The 21871-nt window shown below is 45.1% G+C and overlaps 1 protein-coding gene across 2 annotated transcripts in view; it reads left to right on the forward strand.

Annotated features, from left to right (window-relative positions):
- Positions 1 to 704: 704 nt before the first annotated feature.
- Positions 705 to 21871, forward strand: part of GALNT14 (polypeptide N-acetylgalactosaminyltransferase 14) — a 224818-nt gene continuing 203651 nt past the window's right edge. For both annotated transcript variants that reach the window (XM_001105195.4, XM_028831803.2), the window contains exon 1: positions 705 to 1522. In XM_001105195.4, coding sequence (XP_001105195.1) covers positions 1394 to 1522 — 129 coding nt within the window. In that variant the 5' untranslated portion in view covers positions 705 to 1393. The remainder of the gene's footprint in view (positions 1523 to 21871) is intronic.

The following is a 21871-nucleotide window of genomic DNA, read 5'->3' on the forward strand; positions in this document are numbered from 1 at the left end:
ACTACTCATTTGCTTGTCAGAGGAGGTATTTTCTCTCCATTTTACAGATGAGGAATCGAAGGCTGGGGGAAGGTAAATGACTCACCCAAGACTCACACAGTGAGTGTGACAGCTAGGTCAGTACTCTCTGGTCAATGACCTGGCCATGATTCCAGCCTACTTGAGCCTACATGGGAACTGGAGTCAGAATTTGCTTTGCTTCTAGATCCAAGCGGTTTTAATCTGCAAGTGGGAGGGGGATGCACTTCCCAAAGGACCTTGGGAAAAGGGGCTTTTGAAAGATCACCCTGTGCACCCAGTATCCCCCTGCCCAGGGTCACTTTCCAAGAATCCCAAGTGGTTGCTCCAACTTTGGACCTCTTTTTTTGCAAGCACAAAGCCCTGATGCTTACAGGGAGAGAAAACCTTCATGGGAGATAATTGCGCCTTAATTTTTTAAAGGATATCTTTAAAGTTAAATTTAGACCAGCTCAGCTTTCCTTCCATTAAGCAGTAAAAGTTACCAGGCACCTGCAGGCAGGCATAGAAACACCCTGCAGGGTTGGCTGAACGCGGCCTTGGCCCTCAGTGGCCAGGCAGATGAACCGCGGGGTTGGGGCAGCAGCACTGACGGCACCCTGGGATCCCAGCGCTGGCTGTGGTAGGACAAGTACCTTGAGGGTGGGACCTCGGCTTGAGCGCCACGTGCAGCCCCCGCGATGAGCGGGAAAGTCCTCCCAGGCACAGCGCCGCCTGGCGCGAGCCGGCTCTTGGGTCCCAGCTGGCAGCTGGGGGTGGCGGGCATCCCAAGTGCACCGCTCCCCCCACGCCTTGCCCCAACCCACGATGGTCTGGGAGCTGCACCCAGGGCTCGGCCCGGGCGGTCCCGCAACAGCACCGAGCGCTTCGGTCGCCGGGCGGCGGTAGCGCCCCCTCTCAGAGCCCCGCTCACTCCCACCTGGGCTCGCTCCGAGTCGGCCTGTCTGTCGGGCCCGCCCTCCCAGCTCACTCCCTCCGCCCTCGTGCTCCTCCCGGGGTGCTTGGCACAGCCTCGGATTCCTCCTTCTCGCTGCTCGAGTCAGTTTCCCTATCGGCTGCAGCGGCAGCAGCCGCGGTGGCGGCGTGGGGAACATCTCGGCAGCCACCGCGCTTCTCGCGCTGGAGCGGGTGTCCAGCTTGGCTGCCCTCGGTCCTTCCCTGCCACGTTTCGGGTCTCCCCGCGCCCCCCACCCAGGCTAGCTTCTCTTCAGAGTGGGAAGGGCGCCTTGCAGGATCCCGCCGCCCCTCCACCCGGATCCTAGGTCTGGCGCTCCCCAGAGCGAGGCGCTCGCCAGGACTCCTGCCCCGCCAACCCTGACCGCCGGGGGGTGCCCCAGGGACGTAGCGCCGCGGAGAGGAAGCGGCAAAGGGGACCATGCGGCGCCTGACTCGTCGCCTGGTTCTGCCAGTCTTCGGGGTGCTCTGGATCACGGTGCTGCTGTTCTTCTGGGTAACCAAGAGGAAGTTGGAGGTGCCGACGGGACCTGAAGTGCAGACCCCCAAGGTAGGCGGCTTGGCGGCTCTCTGGCGCGGAGCCCGCGTGCAGGGTTTCCGGGCTCCCGGGAAACCAGGGCGAGGGTCTGGGTGCTGAGAGCAGGTAACAGCCGCCGGATGTGACTACCATGTGATGTCTCTGGATTTTAAAACGCTCGGGGGCATCTCCGGACCCGCGGTGTGCGTAAGTGGCAGTGGGGTGTGGGTGGTGGGCGCGCGCTCGCCTGCGGAGCGGAGCTCCCAACTTGAGCTGCGCGCGAGGGTCCCGGGGCGGAGAGGGCGCTGCCGACTGGCGGCCCAGGGGCTGGCGGTCTCTGGGCGCTGCCAGAGAGTCGCCGGCGGTTGGGTCAGGCGGCACGGCCGGCCGGTGCTAGCGCCCGGGCGAAGTGTGGCGGCTGCGCTGACCTCCTTCCCGCAGCTGCCAGGCCCGACCTGGGGAGGCCGGAGGCCGGGTGCGCCGCGCGCGCCTGTGCGTTGCGGGCGAGCGCCTTGCAGCCTCTCGGGCGGCTGCCACCCCTGTTCTCTAACTGTTTCGACCGTCTCAGCGGCAGTGGAAGTTGAATGTGCCCAGAGCACCACGAAAGAGCCTGTAAAAACAGACGCCTTAGTATTGGCGGGGAGTTGAGGAAATGGCAATCCAAATGGGTTTTCCAACTCCTGCCCAGTCAGTTCCTGTGAGGGAGCCAGAAGGTTCCCCCTATAGGTTCACTCTTACCTTCGGATTCAGAGCCCTGTAGGGGCAGAAGAAAAACTTCCCCACGGCTCTCTGAAGATTCACTGGAAATCAGTTGACAAAAGGCAGATCAATAGGCGGAAAGGCATAGTAATTTATTTGATCATAGTTTTTCGTGACATGGGAGCCTTCAGTTTTCTCTTCACAGATTTGGCCTGGGGACACCGAAGGGGGATTTCCTGGCCAGCCAGGATATCTTTATAAACTGGGTCCAGTACAGTCGTCTAGGGGTCTGGGCAAAAGCCTTGGAGGAGCTTAAGGTCGGAAATGGGAGACTGAAAAACAGGAAGATGTGGGCGGGGGGTGGAGTCTCACTAGTTAAGTATAGTACAGAGCACCTACTGTGTGCCAGGTGCATAGTAGGTGCCTTCCTCGTAAGTAGTTGTAGGAGTTGGGTGGTAATATGCTTGTTTCATAGATCAGGAAAACAGGTTCAGGGTCTTTAAGTCACTTACCTTAAGTCGTTCTACTGGTTTAAAAGCTGACCTCCACGCTCAGGGTTTCCAGTATATCAAGTTGCCTCTCGGTTTCCCCTTTTTAACAAAGTCTTTTAGCACTTATGTTCTGGAATCTTGCCAATGCTCAGTCGATTTCAACAAGCATTTATTTAGCACCTATTGTGTGCTCAGGCAGTGTGTTAGGTGCTATGGGTAGAGAGAGAGAGAATTTATTCTCCAGAGGGAGAGGAGTTCATTGCACCAGGATGAGAGGTGTGCACAGGGCTAAGATGGTTCAGTGCACTGGGTGTCATGGGAGCCTGAGGGCTCCTTGGAGGAGGACATAGCAGAGCTGAGTTGAGAAGGATAAACAGGTTTGTCAGTAGATAGAAAGGGCATTCCAGGTAGAGGTTAACTGCACGAAACAGGCTCAGAGGAATGACACAGCACGTTGTATGAGTGTGGCATAATTTGAGCACCAAGTGTGTGGAGGTTGGAGGGATAAAGTCTAGGGAGGTGTGTAGGGGCTGGGTGGGGTAGGATCTTGTGGGTGTGAGGACCCCTGGAGAGGGTCAGGCAGTGAGGTGGCGAGGCCAGATCGATGACTTCAAATTGCCTTTATAGCACCAGATCACTTTTCTCACTCAGTCCCTGACCATAGATCTGGAGAGCTTTTCTTCTTTTTCCCTAGGTGGTTCTGCTCCCTGTGATGTAGTTAATGATGCCTGCAGAGACATGAACTTTCTCTGTTTTGCTTCGACCCTCATTACCTTAAGCTTGCTTATTCTTAGTTTACACCAGGGATCTGGGATGAGAGATCTGTTTCCTTCTTTGTGCACTCTTTGTCCCTCCTCCTCTCCTGCCTCTTCTTATCCTGGCGTGTGCTCAGCACACATTTATCACAGGCAGCTGTATGCCAGGCTCTGTGCTGGGTTTGGGGACTGCTATGCTGAGCACGCTGTGTCCCTGTCCTTTGACGTGGAGATAGGGGGCCACTTAAGTTCCTGGACGAGGCAGAATTACAAACAAATGAGTGGTACTTTGAGGTGGAGAGTGGTTTAGTAGCAGGATTCAGGACATCATACTGTGCAGTCACAAAAGAGGAGGTTCTCTAGTTTTGAACCAGTTGCCCTTTTTCTTAACATCTTATTCCTTCTTTTCCTCATTTTCTGTATCCTTCTATAACCATGAATTTTTATAGACTTAGAAAATCTTGACACCTTTTACTATCAGGTGCCTTCTTTTATTGTTGTTGTTAGTGTTTTTCTCTTTCCTGTTTTCCCCCTGTATGTGTGGCTTTGTGTGTCTACATATATGTATTGTGCATATTTGTGGATGTATTTTGTGTCTGGTGGATGAACGTCACTCTGTATCTTATAGTGTGTATGTACCTGAGAAAACAGGAAGAAAGACAGAGACTCCTTAGGTAACGCCAGAACAGTTTTATTTCCTGTGACTGATGTAGACAGGAAATGTGTATGACATGTCCAAAGGAGCACAGTGGTACCAAAACCCGACTGCATGTCAGAATCACCTGGAGAGCTCCATTAACATACATATTTTTGGGCTTACTACAGAGATTATGACTCTCTGAGTTTGGGAGAAGGTTCTAGAATTACCGTTTTTAGCAGGGCTGCATGTGATTCTGAAGCAGCCTATTGATAGTTGGCATTTGGAAGCTAGATGAAGAATACCAAGTCTGTTGACTGTGGTTGGTTGGCTCCATGTAAATATAGTCAAATGATTTTCTTCTTGAGTGTGCTCATGAACCTAACCCATGTGAGCCTATGTGCGCATATTAAATAACAGCCCTGAGCATTTCTCTTTACAAAGTCACAGACTCCATTTACATATATTAATTCATTTAATACTCACAACAACTACACAAGGGAGACAAGAGAGTACTTTTATGCAGATGACATTAAGGAGGTGAAAAATTTGGCCCAAGCTAACCAGGCTGTCCAAGTGGCAGCATCAGGACAAGAATGGAATGGGATCCCTCCTGAAACTGCCCATTGCTTGCTTTTTCCATGCCGGTAAACCCAGAGACTGCCTGAATTGACAGCAGGAACTCCCCCACCCACTTCCCAGAGCTCCCATGGCTCATCCCTAGATCCTCACCCTTAGAGAGCTCCAACAGGGTTGTGTAAGGGAGGTTCTAAGGCAGGAGTTACTGCAGAGGGACATCACCCCTGCCCTTGGAAGGCACCATGTGGGGCACAGGAAGCTCCCCTCACTGGAGGGAGCACACCCTGATGAGGAGAGTCCCTGTGATGGGGGGTTGCAGAGGCGTAGGTTTAGGAGGCATTTGCCAGTGCGGAGATTGTTTCTTCAACAGTAGGAATTCGGATGGGACTTCTATCCATCATAGGGGAAAAAAATGGTTTCTGAGCGAGTTCCGTGCTCTAGGTTTTCCTAGCGTGTAATCATGGGGACAGGTCTTTGCCTTGGACATGCTGAAGCCTTGGAGAGGTTTTCTTCCTGCTCAGGCCTCTAGGCATCTTCCCAGCGTGGGTGAGGGAGTCAGCTTTTCTTCCAAAGCAGAGGAGTGGGCTCCCTTCCCTTGAATATACTCAGAGAAATCTGGAAAGGTGTAGAGATGGGAGAGAGCTGTATTAAGGGCTCCTGGCCTGGGGACCACCCGACCCTTAGATTCTGTGGAGCAGATTGCCTTCAGAGAAGCAAGTTCTGGTTCTGGGCCATCAGGCCATTGTTCTCTTTTCCTCATGGTCTTAGGAAATGTCTCCATTCACCTAATGACAGGATCTCCAAAGTGGGCAGGATGAAATGAAATCTCTGGTTGCTGGGCCCCAGTGCAGGGGAAGTGAAGAAGGCATGCTACACTCCTGGTTTAAGGAAATTTATTAGATTTTTTTCTTAGTTTCAAGAAGGGCTCGTTCTTTCTATTAATAGCTCAAGTAAAGAGTTCTTTAAATTTGACTTTTTAATGTTAATTTCATTCTTTTACTGCCTCCCCCCCCCCAATTATCCAGCAAAGCTCTAATTTCTAACTGAAAAATCATGTAACAAATTCAGTGTTTTAATTCAGACTGTATTTGAATGGTAAATAGTATGCCACTTAAAAGTAGCTGAAAAATGTTTTAATTTCTTCGCCCTCTATCATTCATTTGCCATTTGGAGAATCATACAATAACTGACTAAAATTTTAAAAATATCAGCAAATTTGTCTCTTATTTCCAAGAAACTAAATATAGGTGCTTAGGGCTTAGTAAAAGCAAAAGAATTGTAGGCCTGAGGGTAATTTTCGAGGAAGGTATTGGAAATGTAAAGGCTTTGAATAAAATGCCTCTGGCCCATGTAAGTGTATTGGTGCTGTACTAGAAATATAACAAACACCATTAAAAAACAGCTTGTCTTTCTGTAACATTTGCATCCCACCAATGCCTTAAGTATATGACACTGTTATTCCTCATTTAGTAGATAATTTCTCCCATTAAAAAAAGTCATGAATTTTAGAGAGAGACCTTATTAATCTACTGATGCTCGGTATGTGCATATTGGACTCTGTCCAGGGAATTTTGTAACCATCCAATGGGTTCTTGTTGCCCACTTCCTAGACAGAGCCAATGTATCAAGACAGGGGAATTGCAATAAAGAGTTTAATTCACGCAGAGCGGCTGAATGGAAGACTGGAGTTTTATTATTACTCAAATCAGTCTCCCCGAAAATTCAGACTTTTTTTTTTTTTTTAAGGATAATTTGGGGCCAGAGAGTGGGAAGTATTGATTGGTAGGGTTGGAGATGAAATCATAGGGAGTCGAAGCCATCCTCTTCTTCTGAGTCAGTTCCTGGGTGGGGGCCACAAGACCAGATGGGCCAGGGTGGCGCTAGCTTGATCCATCCAGTGTAGGATCTGAAAAATATCTCAAGCACCAATCTTAGGTTTCGCAATAGTGATGTTATCCCTAGGAGCAACTGGGGAGGTTTAGAATTTTGTGGCCTCCAGCTGCATGACTCCTAAACCATCATTTCTAATCTTGTGGCTAATTTGTTAGTCCTGCAAAGGCAGTCTGGCCCCCAGGCAGGATGGGGGTTTATTTTGGCAAAGGGCTGTTTTCATTTTTGTTTCAGTGTTCTTCCCAAAGTTAGTGCAGCCTACAACCAGGATTGAACAAAGACAGCTTGGAAGTTAGAAGCAAGATGGAGTTGGTTAGGTCAGCTCTCTTTCGCTGTCCTAATTTTCTCATTGTTATAATTTTTGCAAAGGCAGTTTTGGTGTGACTCTGGCATGACCAGAAGTAGCCCGTGATTAGATGCATGCTCATCCTTTCAGTTGTTGTGCAGGTGCCTGTACAAGGCGCTGTGCTTTCTTCCATTCTAAGGCAGTTCGCTGGAGCAGGTATCTGGGTGGTGTTACACAGCTGGCTCCTGCAGAGGCTCTTGTGAGTGACTGAGAAACATGGAGATAGCAGGTTGGAATCCCAGGTTGTCAAGAAATTGTATGTGGTCACTTTCTAGATGTCAAGAAGCTTTTTCTAAAACAAAAACAAAAACACTGAGCCTCTATCCCATGGGTCTGGTGTGAAATTCACCCTGGGTCATTTTTGGCCTTATTCTGGGTTGTCCCAAGGCCCAGGGGCTTGTGCAGAGTCCAGGCCTCTGGTTGTCAGCACTGAGTCAGCGGTGGCTGTGCCATGTCCCAGCTCCCTTTCACTCTCCTAGCCCACTCTCTCCCCCAGGTCCCTGCAGGAGGCCCTATCCCAGGGACCCACAGATGTCTGTTCTAGGGTAATCTCTTTTAGTCAGACTGGGGAGCTCTATGTCTCCCTAACCTTTGTTTCCCAAAGTGACCTGATGTTTTTGGAAAGAAATACCAGGAATTCCTGTCTCAAACTTCCCCAGAGGTACAGAATGATATCTACTCAAATCAGAGAAGACAGAGGGGTGAAGCAGGAAGGGAAGATCCATTAACGGCCCTGTCACAAGCCTCCCCAATCTGTCCAGAGACTAACCTTTTTCAGGGCTGCCCATCTGGATGTATCATTTAAAAGCGCTAATTTCCACTCATCAGAGGTCATTTATAAACTAAACAGGGACAGAATAAGGCTGCCGTGGGCTGATGCCTGAAGCCCAGTATTCCTGCACAGCCCGGTTTTCATGCCCTCTGATTTTGCCTCCTGCGCCTATATCCTTCACCATGCCTCCCCATCCCAACTTTCTAAAGTGGCCTTGAGACCCAGGAACCAATTTTTGAAGACCTTCATTGCTTGAGCCCTTGTTTCATTTCTAATGTTTGCAGTATTGTCACTCTTCTATAGCATCCCAAAGTCCCCAGTGCATTTTTTGGAAAATAATCTGAATTGGAAAGCAGGGCCAGATCCCCAGCTCCTCTCCTGGGGGAGTCTGTGAACCCTGCCATGGCTTTTGAACATTCTACCCCAGAGACCCAGAATCGTAGACTCACCATCTGTTTGGGGAAGGGAGTCTGGACGTGCCCGTGCCCTCTACCACTGGCTGCAGACCCCTGCCACTTGCCTGCGTTTATCCTGGGCTGGGTGTGAGCCTTTTTCCTCGCAGGGTCCTCAGAGACTCATGCTGCATGCAAGCGGCAGGAGATAGACAGAGTCCCACCTTCTCTTGGTAGCTCCCATCTTGTCAAGATCAAGTGTGTTTTACTCTCTGAGTTTTCTGATAGACATGGCAGCTGGTGTGGCCAGTGGCAGCGCCAGGGATGACTGAGATTCCTCTCTTCCTGGCTCAGTCTCCTTGACTGTGAAATGGGAGCAGCCCACTCTAGAACTGTCTGACCCCCACTTCCTTGCCAGCAGTCTGAGTCTTTTCAGGTTAGTTGTGAATAACTCTGAAGTGAGACCTTACGGCTATAAATAATTATACCGCGGATACTCTGTGCCTATTACTTATCTTTTAATTATTTTACCAGAAATGCTAGATTAACCAAAAAATAAATCAGTCTCAGTCCTCAGATGTTGAGCTGATTAAGAAAGAACCCCTTTGGGATACTGAAGAACATGAACACACACATATACACCCACAGGCACACACACACAGAGGTACCCTGGGGAATTCTACAGGAGCTCCTGCAATGTGCTGGCTCTGGTATTTTGGTATTTCAGAATAAATGGCCTGATGTGACCTTCTGGGGTGACAGTCTTTGCATTTGGCAGTGGCTGCTGTCATCTCAGGGCCTAATGAGCACTAGAGGCTGACAGAGGGACAGAAAAGGGGACATCTCTGTGGTGTGGGAAGTGTGTGCCACCCAGTGCATCCTCTTTCCTCCTGCTGTTCTGTCCATGCTCCATCCTCCCTTTCACATTCTTCCTCTGTCCCCTGAAAAGCCAGCCTGGCTCTACAGCCCCAGGGTCCTGGGACAGGGGCTCCAGTGGTGGCCGGCCCTCTGCCCTCTGCCCTCTGTTCTGTAGGAGCCCAACACTTCCCTGCAGGCCCCAAGGTCAGGAGCAGCCTCCTCTGAGAGCACTGCTCTGGACACAAAGCTAGTTCTTTCCTGAAGGAAGGAGGTTGCCACTCTGGCCCTTCTATCAGCAGGAGCCCTTATCGCTGGGAATACAGAGCCATGTGATCCCCTGCATCCCGGACAATGCTGGTTTCAAGTACAGAGCCTCTTCTGCATACCATTTCCTGGAGACAAGATGAGGCTCTTAAAAAATAATTAAATTCGCCTCATGTCACTTGTCTTCTTAACTGTAAGCACTACAGAGATCTTTCAAGGAAATGCAGGAGAGCAGGGCACACTCACCATGTCCCTGCCCTGGGATTTGAATGCCCAGATGAAGAGAACAATCACCCTGGCTGCCTTCTTCCTAATGATCCTGCGATTGCAACCCGATCTGCATGCATGCTAGGCCAGGAGAGAGCCTGAAACATCTATAGAACTAGTAGGACCACTCTCTTGACAAGCTCTCTCCAAAGAGGTTAGCTGTCTCTTTTCTCTGTTTGCACTATGGTTTGGAAATAAGGATTTTCTTCCTTAGTTGTCTGGGCTGAAGATTTATGTAGCTTCTCTTATTCCTCAGAGAACAGTAATCATTCATGTCCCTCCCATCCCCCACCTCCCAGCCATAGAGACTGGTCCAATCAATATTTATGTGCCCATCTCTCGCAGCTGCAACATGCAGGCATAATAGATGCCAGATTCCTTGATGGCCATTGAAAAATTAACTGGTGCCTGTATTTCAGGCTCATTGTTTCCCAGGATCTCAGGGAGATCAGGCCACGTGGTCTGTGGATTAATTAAGGCACCCAGATAATTGGCTATTAATAGATGGCCAATTGATGGCTGCCAGCTGGGTGCTGAATTGACTAATGTCCTTATGGTGGGCAGGTGGTCTTTATCAGAAGAGGAACTAGCTGAAAGACTCGACTAATTAAAGGGTGAATCAGGAAAAGAAGATAAGAGGTAGGTTCTTTCCCCACCACTTGGTGTGATGTTTTACAGCTTACAAAGCATTTATATTCACAAATGCCTCATTTGATCCTTACTGTGACCTTGTGAGGTGAGTGTTACTATTATTCTCGTTTTCTGAAGTGTGATGAATCTGAGGGTATAGCAGGATGGGGACTTGGGCAAGCTAGCCTAGCCAGGAAGTGGGCTTCAACTTGCTCTTTTGACTGTCATGCATATGCTATTTCTGCTAGAGCCACGCTCAACTTCAGGTGAGATTCCTTTGCCAGGGAAAATGAAACATATACGTGTATGTTATATGTTTGTTTTCATGTGGACAAAAAACTAGTGCACTTGCTGAGAAAAGATGCCCTCCCTCTGTGAAAATACCAGCATTGCTTTTTTTTTTTTTTCTTGTTTTCAGTTTTATTTTTTAACTTACAGAAGGGAACTGGAAAAGGGATTAAGGGAGATAGAGAGCTTGTTTCTGGAAGGCCAACAGAGGGTCTGGAGGACTTTGGGTTTTCTTCTAGGAAAGGCCAAGTTTAACCCATGCTTGGGCCAGTCAGGGCCAGTCCACAGGATCACTGCTTTCTGGAGTGGGAAGAACTGGGACTGTAACAGCAGACTCGGTGGTGCGAGAAGTGGAGACAGGCTCTCCACCCTTCCCCCTCCCCACAAGTCCCACTATCAGGTACTGACTCTGGCCTTACCCAGGAGCCCACGCTGCCCTGCTACCACCTCCCTCCTGGGCCCGCAGGGTTTGCTGGCAGGACAGGAGGCTGTGCTGTTCATTCCTAGGCTGCTCCAAGTTAGAAATCAGCAGGGTTGTGGAGTTAAGATGCAAACTGTTTGAGTCCCTTTCTTAATGAATGTGGTCCTTAAACCATCGGAAGCAATTCCCTTCCAAGAGGAAAAATGTAATTTGAAAGAACCTAACACATCCTATTTGAAATGTAAGACAAGTGCCTGGGGAAATGACTCCAGGAAGTGACTTTAGAAGATACCCAACGTCACCTTAATGTAGGGTGTCCTGCCTGCATCTCTAATGCTGGGGTGTCCTGCCCACACCTCTAATGTAGGGGGCACCCTGCCAAGTCTTGCTGGTTATCCTTGAAAATTGATGGACGACCCCGCAGTTCTGTCTGGTTGGTGGCCTGCTGGTTCTACCCAGTACAGGGACCAGACTCTGTGGAGGATTTGGAGGTTGGGTTTGAGTTATGTCGTTGCTGCCCACGTATATGTTTAAACTTAGGAAAGCATAAGATCAGGAGGCTGCTGATGTCTTCCTGGATATTTTGTCTGCCGTTCCAGTAAGCTCCTGGGCCCATGGTGGTGTTTTTGTGCATGGCCTAAACAATAAAGTTGGTGCTCTGCTCTAAGATCCCAAGCAGAAACATGACTTTTTACTCTTGTCCTTTTTCCCCAAGCATGGCAACGTTAAAGGACACTGCATTTTTAAAAACTATGTGTGGAATAAGAATGAAAAGAAATGTAAACCTAGATGACCCTGATATTTTCCCTCTCCACTTGGAAGCCCTGATGGTTTTCTAATCATTTGCTCAGATCAACTCTCTATAATTCTCTCTGCCTGTCTTAAAACTGAAATTATGATTTCTGCTCCAGATTTTAGCTTTTCTCCTAAAATTGAGTGTATATTTTGGTAAACTTCTTGGCAGTGTCTACTAAAGCTAAACATATGTGTACATCTATGACCCTGCAATTCAACTCCTACATATAAACCCAACAGAAATGCTGTGTATTTTAGGGAATGTCATGCACTTGAATTAGAGTAGGCGAAGTTTTTCTGTCAAGGGCCAGTAAGTATTTTTGTTTTGTTTTGTTTTTTAGGTTATATGGTCTCTGATGTGACTATTCAACTTTGCAGTTGTAGTTTGAAATACAATATGTAAATGAATTAGTGTCACTGTGTTCCAATAAAACTTTATTTATGGAAGCAGATATTTGAATTTCATATATTTTTCACATCTCATGAAGTATTCTTCTTTTGGTATTATTTTGAAAGATTTATAAATATAAAATCCATTCTTAGTTTGTAGGATGTACTAGGACAGGTGGCAGGCCAGATTTGACCCACAGCCTGTGTGATTCCATATATATAAAGTACAAGAACAGGCGAAACTCATCTCTGGCATTGTAAGTCAGTTCATGGTTACCTTGGTTGGGGGTACTGACTGGATGGGGACAGGACATTTTGGGGCACTGGCACTGTTCAGTTTCTTGATTGCGGAGCTGGTTACACAGGTGCATTCACCTTGTGAAATTCCTTGAGTACGTGTTATTTTCTCTTTGTGCATTCTACTTCAGTAAAAAGTTCAAAAAGAAAGATCTGAACTGAGTGTGTGGCTCCTGACTCCAGGTTTTAGCACCTCATTTAGGGTCGGAGCCTAGCAGTTTCCATTCTTTCTATAGCCATTGGCTTCTGTTTCCCAAATAAGTCTTTGGAAAAGGTCTTGGTTTGAAAGTTACCCACGTCTTATTCCCTTTTATAGACAGAGAGACATTTAACAACTGCTATGGCGCAGGCACTAGCTAACCAAAGTATGTGCTGGATCATAGGAAGATGATGGGTCCTAGAGTGGGAAGGCATTCAGGACAATGGGAACTGTGAGTAGGACTTTGGCTGGTATAGTAGCTGCATGGTACATCTGGGATGAAATCTACCTAGAGTTATAGGTAAGAGGTGAAGGTGTGATTGCAGAGAATAGAATTATGTGATGTGAGCTACTGGCTTGTAGAAAACTAGCTTCTTGTTTCTGCATCCAGAAGAACAGGCAGAGAACTGACAAACTGAGCCTGTAGTGTTGGGTGCTTTCTGAGTTAGTCATCTATTCTTTTTAACAACCCTGCATGGCCGGCATTCTTAGCTTGGTTTGTCATGTGACGAACACCAAGGCTTAGGGAAGTTTTGTGACATATCCAAGATCATGCTGTTTATAAGCAAACCAGGGATCTAGATTCCATACCAGGTCTGTCTGCCTCCAGAGCACCCAACCTCTTTCCACTTCCATATGCTCACCCCAAGCTTCCTTCCCTCCCCTCACAGCCACGTTGAGTCTGTAAAAGGCAGGACTTGAATATATTTTTTCCTTTGCAACTTGCCTTTAGAGCTGGGTTCACTGTGTTTGCCAGAGTGAACAGTTTAGATCAGAAATTGTTGAATGAAATAGTCTTACATCAGAAGCTATCTCTTTTGGGATGAGTCATTTTAAAACAATGTTTAAAGAGAAAACTTTACAGTATTTTCAGAGAAATATGTTGTGCTTTCACTGCTATCTGACATCCTCTTATGAATGCTGTCCTGCCACAGATGACTGGGAATGTGTCTGGTCCTAGGGTTAAACTTTAAAAAAGGAAGTCTCCAAAGTATCACATTTTTGAGAGTGTGAAGGTGCTTTAGGAATACCTCAAGACGGATTAAAGAGAGGACAGTGAGGAATTAACCAACAGATGCTGAAAATACAAAGGCCATTGTGGATGGCTAAAAACTGCAGCATCACCCCTCAGAGAGGACGCGTCCTGTGTTTAGCATAACACCACCAATTATTTGGTTGTTTATGCTGAGGAGTTGAAAGCTATCATGTGCCGGGAAAATACTCAGCATGGAGCAGTAATTATGGATCAGCAATTATGGATCAGCTGATAATAAAGGATGTATTGGATTGACTGCTAATTAGATTATTAGCTGCAAAAACAAATACCTGCTATTAACCATAAATAAGCTGCACTTATGATATTTTCTATGTTTTATGCTTACTCCTTTTTATAATGTGCATTTCTTTTCTTTCTGTGCCAAGGCTTCCCATTTTCCCCAGTCATACTGAGCGTATTTGTGGGTCAATAAACATTGAGCCACAATTAAAGTGTTCTTTTTTCCTTCCACTCTCCTGGAGAATGGGGTGGAGAAAGCGGACATGCATCGAGCGTCACGTGTAAGGTCCTTGGTGAAGTGTAGTCTGTTTTCTCAGGGAAGAAATAAGGGCTCTTTCAAGGCTGGATCCAGGTCTTTCCTATGGGCACAGAGTCTTTGTGAGGGGTAAGATCTCTGTGAAATCAATGCTGCAGTTAATTGCCAAAGAAATGACCGTGTTGCTCTTCCTTCTTGTGGCACTTTGAGGTTTGGTCCTTGTTTTGCAAGGTGGCTGGGATGAGTCCTTGGGAGCCTCAGGTGCCTGTATCCCCCACTCCTCACTACCAAAGAGGGCCTCTTCCTATAAGTAGGTTGACTGTGTGTCCCCAGCAGTGTGAGGTGCCAGCTGCTTTTCTGCCCAAGCAGGCCCTGAGTTCTGTGGCTAGGATGATCTGCCAGAGCTCCTGGGCGCACAACAGGATGTCTGGAGAGAGAAGTTGCATGCAGCAGGAGGCTCTGGCTGTGCTCTCAGTAAGTGGCGCAAGTGACCGTCAAGTGTCCTGCATTCAGTGCTAGCAGAAGACCTGGTTTGTGACCTCCGTTATTCGCCAGGAGTCCATGTAGAAAGAAGAGGCTTCTAGGGGAGAGGTGAGTGTGAATGCCTTTTAGGAGAAATGCTGGGGGCTTTATCTGCGTCAGTTATTTATTCCTCACAAGCACCCCACAAGGTGGGCAGGCTAAGATTCAGCTACTGCTACCAGTACAGTCATACTCGTTATTTAAGGCCAGTGCCTTTCTCATTAAACAGTGCCTGGGAGGTTGCAGTGAGCCGAGATTGTGCCACTGCACTCCATCCTGGGCAATAGAGGGAGACTCTGTCTCAAAAACAAACAAATAAACAAACAAAAACAAAAAAAACAGTGCCTGAACCACGCTAATTGTTAACATTTTCTTTTTTCAATATTATCTCTGGATGGTGTATCGATTACCTTTATTTTTACCAGTGAGGGACTTGAGCTTCCTAAAGGTCCAATATATTGCCCAACACAACAAGGGTGACATGATTTGGGGAGGAAATCCAACCTTACAGAACAACGCCTGGTAAATATAAATGCAATTGTCAAACGTTTATCCCCATGTATCCCTGCAAAGATTCTCTTCTTCCCCTCAGCCTCACTTTCCACTTTGACTCAAAAGAGAAAACACAGCTATCCATTTTGCAGTTCCTCCCACCATGAATAAGTGGTGGAACTAAGACAGGACATAGGATGCTAGAGCCCTGGTGGGAGTACCACTGGGGCAGTTGGCAAGCGAGAAAGATGGGTGAACTCCTTGGTTTCCTCCTTTGAGTGCCTATCAAGCGTGGGGAGACAGAGTGGGCAAAATCACCTGTCCTAGGCCACTGGATCAAGTTCATCTGAACATCCTGCAAACCCATATAGGGCGTTGCTGTGTGGGAAGCCCTGTGTAGGAAGCAGGGGGGAATCCTGAGGGAGTGTGGAGTGTGTAGCAGCAGCTCTCTGCTGGCCCCTCCCTCACCACTTCTGATTCCCGAACACTGTGTTCCTCTTAGATGTATCGCTCTATTACCGGAAAGATACAACTGTGTCTCTGGGGAGGCTGTTTAATGGAAGGAACTGCAAGATGGATAGCTGTCTTTTCTCTCTTTTGAGTCAAAGTGGAATGTGAGGCCAAGGGGAAGAAGAGAATCTGTACCGGGGTACATGGGGATAAGAGTTTGAGACAATTGCTTTAGCTCAGAAAACTGTGTTCAGCCACAGTTTAATCTCATCCTTAAAGCTGTTTCACTAAAATAGGAACCTGTTATTCCGCAGGGCTGCTTATTAGAAGAAGAAGGATTTAGGGAGGTCTTTTAAAGTCATTTTAGTGATTTTTTTGAAAGAAGCATTTGTCGGAATCCACTTGTCCCCAAAGCATCTGCTGTTTTAGGAGCATAACACTAGTGGAAGCATAACAGGAAGGGAAAGCCAGTGTCAGGATAGGAGATAGGCTAACTGAGCAACCCACTTTTATTTAGTCAGTATAGGATGCCTGTCATGGGTTCTATACTGTTTTGGGCACCATAGACCAGGTAGCCCATGGGTCAAATGCAACCCCCACTTTCTCCACTGTTTTTGTATGGCCTCCGAGCTAAGAATGGTTTTCATATTTTTAAATGGTCAGAGAAAAACTCCAAAGAAAAATAATATTTCATGACACATGAAAATTATTAATACGTGAAATTCAGACTCCATGGTTCATCAATAAAGTTTTATTGGAGCACAGTAACACTCATTCCTTCACGAATTGTCTATGGTTGCTTTTATGCCACAATGGCCAATTTGAATAGTTGTGATGGAGACTGTGTGGCCCACGAAACTTAGATCTTTACAATGGAAATAGAAAATATTTTGTGTATTTTTTATAGAAAACAAAAATTTATAGAAAATGTTTGCACACCCCTGACCTTTTGTTTCTCAGTGTGGCTCATGGGCCAGAAGGGTTAGTGTCCCTTATAATTCATTAGAAATGCAGAATCTCACTCCATTTCAGACCTACTGATTCAAAGTCTGCATTTAGTAAGATCCCCAGGTGATGTGTGTGCAATTAAAGTTTGAGAAGCCTGCATTAGATGATGTGCTTGCTCGTGAAAAGCCTGTGTGAATCGTACTCCACAAGACCAGCTCTACATTTGGTGCCACTTGTCCTTATTTTCTTGGAGTTACATGCAATTCCAAGCTCCCATTCCCCCATGTGGGGATGGGGATTCCTCTTCTACTCACGGCTTCACAGCGATTCCGGAAGCTTCCTCCATGCCAGGTAATGTGGGAAGAGCTTGTAGTCTTCCAGCTATCACCATCACGACTGTTTCATCATTGACTGTGCCCTTCATGTTCTGCTGATCCCGGGCTAGTGGCTTCCCTGTGGTACCCAGACCCCCCTGTGTCCAGCAGCCGGCCTTCCTAGGAGCATCACACAGCCATTTTAATTGGGCTCTGCTACCTTCTGGGACACCTACGACTCTCAGGACTGGCCGTGTTCCATTCTCCTTCCAAGCTGGAGGAATTCTCTCTCTCTCTAGTCCTCAAAGGCATTGCCCTTTTTTTCCCCCACCCCCTGGGCTATTCATTCTTTCAAATAACACTGGCTTTTGTAAATGATAGAAGATGGCCTATTTCCTGGTATCTCTGCTTTGGGCTTAGGAATACGATCTTCCTGGAAGCTAGGGAGCATTTGGATCTTGGTTATCTGCTGAGGTCAGGGGTTGGGGCAAGGCCGAGGCGGGAGTGGGATGTAGATGGAAGTGAGAACAAGTACAAACAAATATCCTATTATCCTAGCACCTCTACACCATGTTATGATGCAGTTGAGGGGACACAACTAACACTATCTAGGACAGTACTGAATCTGGGATATCTTCCTGTAGAACAGGAGACAGGTTCTGTGGGAGCTTAGAGAAAGAGAGATTATTGGGCGGCAGTGGACAGGGAGGTGTCTTCCTAAGGTGGCAGGACTCAGCATGAGTGACTAGAGATGAATGGAAACCAGGAGTGGGCCAGATTGAGGAAAAGTTCAAAAATAAAGCCATTTGCTTATTTTTGTTCTAAGACCAGAGGGTGTCGGATTTCCCCAGTTGGGAATATTATACTCCACTCACTGGGGACTTTTTCAGTAAATGCTTTGGGTTTAAGGATTTTAATTGTCTATAGTATGTTCATTGCTCTTAAAGAGGCAATTCAGTGAATTTGAACTTGGCATTCCCTTTCTCTTACCCTTCTGGCCTAAATGAGAGTAGCTGTGTATGTTCTGTATTTCTCACCAGGTTTGAGTCTGGCTTTTCTTGACCACCTGTTTTCAATTTTAATTTGTGTAGCTGCTGTTAGAGAAATTACCTGTGGAGAAGTCATCTTGCCTGTCTAGATTCCTTACAGATGAAGCCTTGGCAGGGCCATGGCCAAAGTCACTTAGAATGCCCTTGGACGGGCATCCTGGGCATCCCGAGTTCAGAAGGTCTGAGTCCATGCACATTGGTTGGAGAAAGCGAACCGTGAAGACATCCCTGCTGGTGTGACCAGGTCCTGGAAGAATTGTTTCTTGTGTATACCAAACAAAGAGGCTGGCAGATCCGCAGAGGTTATTTGAGATGTGTGCTGATCCACTGCACCTCTTTCCAAATTGCTCTCTTAGGAAGCTGAAGCAGGAAGGGTCCTAACACAGTGGACATGGAAATATACTCATCATATACCAAGTATAAAAAAAAGAGGGTTCAAAATTGTGTTCATGGCCGGGCGTGGTGGCTCATGCCTGTAATCCCAACACTTTGGAAGCTGAGGTGGGTGGATCATCTGAGGTCAGGAGTAAAACCCTGTCTCTACTAAAAATACGAAAATTAGCCGGGCATGGTGGCACACACCTGTGGTCCCAGCTACTCGGGAGGCTGAGGCAGGAGAATCACTTGAACCTAGGAGGCAGAGGTTGCAGTGAGCCAAGATCGTGGCACTGCACTCCAGCCTGGGCAACAGAGTGAGACTCTGTCTAAAAAAAAAAAAAAAAATTGTGTTCATAGTAGGATACTAATTTGTTTAAAACAATATATATACATTGAAAAAAGTTGTCGAGAGAAAATAAAAATGGATGATTTACATAAATGGGCTATTGTCTATGTGATATTTCTCACTGCAACTTATTTATCTATCTTCTCCTTTTACTCACCACCCTCTCCTTCACCCCCTTTGAGATAAGCAACATAAGAATCTGGATATGTGAACTTCAGTAGCTTTCTCTCTGCATTGTGTAACTGGTTTGTAAACATGTATAAACATTTACAGATCTGTTTTGGTTGTTATTAAAAAGGAGAGTGAGAGATTGATCACATTATATATACATTGCATCTTCTCCACTTAAGTGTATGTTCTAGAAATCCTACTGGTCAGCTAGCTCATTATTTTTAATGACTGCATAACATTCTGCAGTGTGGATATAACTTATTTCCATTTGATGGGTATACACCTTATCTCTCGTCTCTTGTTGCTACAGACAGCTGAAATAATCTATGTACACATATTCTTACATGTTAGAGCTTTTGCTTCTAAAGTATAACTTTTGGGAAGTGGGAATTCTGAATCAAAAGGGGTCTGTAATTTTTATATTATGTGTATTTTAAGATTGCTTTGTAAAACAGTCTACATTTCCATTAGCAAAGTATGCGAGTACTCTTTCCCTAGCATCCTCTTTGGTATAAATGTAGTCATTTTCATTTTGCCAACCTAAAGAGTATGAAATGGGATCCAATTATAATTTTATATTCCTCTGATTACCAGAGAGGTTGAGTATGTTCTCATATGTTTATTGCAGGTAAGGATCTGCCCTTCTCTGTAGGGTCTATTCATATCCTCTGCCTATTTTTCTACTGTACTGTTTATCTTTTTGTTGCCAATTAAAAGAGCTCTTTGCCTGTTATTGATAGCTCTTTATTGGTCATATATGTTGCAGATTTTTTTTTCTGATTAATTTATTAATACCATTGACTTAATGGTATATATTGCCATATAACTTTTTGGCTTTGAAAAATATAATCAACTATGTCTTTTCAAAAAATAGCTCATAAATGCCCTGTCTTGATTGAAAAGATTATCCTAAGTCCTAGATTGTACATAGAATCTCCCAAATTTCTTCCTTTGTATGATTTAAAAAAAAAAAAACAACTTTTAAATCTTAGGTCCATCTGGGATTTATTTTTATGTCAGGTTTGAGGTAGGGATTCAACTCTTTTTATTCCAAAACGAATAGTCATTTGTGTCAACATCATTAATTAAATAAGCCATCGCTTTCCCCACTAACTAAAAGACCATTTTGTCATATAATTTCCCATAAACATTGGGTTCTAGTTCTGGGAACTCCATTCTTTTCTACGGACCTATTTGTCTTTTACTATGGCAATATCATACTTTTTTACCAGAATTTTCTTATTAAATCCAGTAGTTACTTCTCAGTCTATTGAATTTCCTAAGTATAAAAATCACATCATTATCAAAATAAGTCAAATTTGTCTCTCTTTTTTGAGAGTATCTTGACTATTTTATTGTCTTATTTTGTTGCATTCATGAGAACTTTCAAAATTAAATGTCATGGCAGTATAGGACTCTCTTGATTTTGATGCAAATGGCTTTAGTGTTCATTATTTGCTGCTCACCTTTATTAGATATTCTGTATCACATTTTAACTTGCCTTTTGATTTACTTTGAGTTTTTATTAGTTTTTTTTTGGATTTTTATCTTTTGATTGAATCATATTTCTCTTTTATTGATGCAGTGATTTATTTTGATTTTCTTGTTTTGAATCATCCTTGAATTCCTGGAATAAACCATATTTAGTTACAGTTTATTTTTATTTATACTACTGGGTTGTGCAACTCATTTGGAATTTTAACATCTATTTTCATGAGTTGGATTTGTTTATAGTTTTTTTTGGTACTTTGGTTTTAGATTTAAGTGTATATTGCTTTGATAAAATGAATTAGGGAATTTTTTAGCAGATGAGAATAGTTTAAATAACTTTCACTGATTTATTCTTTAATGATCATATAGAACTCAGCTGTGAAATTATCTAGTTCTGTTGACTTCTTCAATGGTAACCCTTTAGTCACCTTCTTTGTCTCTGCCATGATACCTCTAATTGCTCACCAAATTCTGGTGTCTCGTTGTTTGGGCACACAGCAAGATTGCATTTCACATTCTCCCTTGCTTTAACTAGCATGTAACTAACTTGGGTCCAATAAAATGGAGTAGAAATGATGGGTTCTATTTATAGGCCACACTATAAAACCTCCCATGCACGCTCTACCATATTCTTCTCCTTCTGCCAGATAATGTAGGGCCACATGATGTAAGATGCTTTGGTCTCTGAATAACTGAATGGGAGAAAACTCCCCTGTTGTCCAGAACACCTACCCAAGACTACTGTGTAAGCAAGAACTTCTACTTGTTAGCATAGCCTATCTTCCACTATTGCATATGGTAGCTGGTCTTTTCACGTTTTCTACTTCTTCTTTGGTCAGTTTGGGTAGTATCCATTTTGTTAGTAAATTCACCCATGTCTTTTAGGTTTTCAAATTTTACCAGAGTTGCACATAGTATTCTCTTCTAATTCTCTATTCTACACCTATGGTCAAATCTCCATTCACGTTTCCAATCATATATATTTTATCCTTTCTTAAACCTACTCTATCTCATAAGATGTTTTCAAAGAGCCAGTTTTTGCATTTATGTATCTTCCTATTACATTTCATTTTTATTCATTAATTTTAACTTTTCTTGCTAGTAGTTTTCTCTATTTTTGAATATTCCTGTTTTAGAAATAATTAGGGCATGTAAGGTTGTACATTTCTTTTGCATGCAGCCTTTGCTGTGTCCCATACATTTTGACTGTCTTCCTCTTCAGTTCTTACTAGATGATTTATATTTTTAATTTTGATTTTCTATTTGTCTGAAGAGCTACTCAGGTAGGAGCATGTTTCTCAATTTCAAAATCCTTAGGATTTTTGATACTTTTAATTTTGGATTGTATCAAATTATGAGATGAGAATGTGGCCTATCAAATCTTTACTTTTCAAAATTTTTAAATTTTTATTAATGACCAATTACATAATCAATATTTAAAGTGTCTTTTGGACATAGGAAAGAAAGCCCCTGAATATTCTTTTTTTTTTTTTTTCCTGAGATGGAGTTTCGCTCTTGTTGCCCAGGCTGGAGTGCAATGGCGTGATCTCGGCTCACTGTAACCTCCGCCTCCTGGGTTCAAGTGATTCTTCTGCCTCAGCCTCCCAAGTAGCTGGGATTACAGGCATGTGCCCCACACCTGGCTAATTTTGTATTTTTAGTAGAGATAAGGTTTCTCCATGTTGGTGAGGCTGGTCTCAAACTCCTGAGCTCAGGTGA

The sequence above is a fragment of the Macaca mulatta genome, chromosome 13, assembly GCF_049350105.2.
Source record: "Macaca mulatta isolate MMU2019108-1 chromosome 13, T2T-MMU8v2.0, whole genome shotgun sequence".
NCBI classification, from domain to species: domain Eukaryota; kingdom Metazoa; phylum Chordata; class Mammalia; order Primates; family Cercopithecidae; genus Macaca; species Macaca mulatta.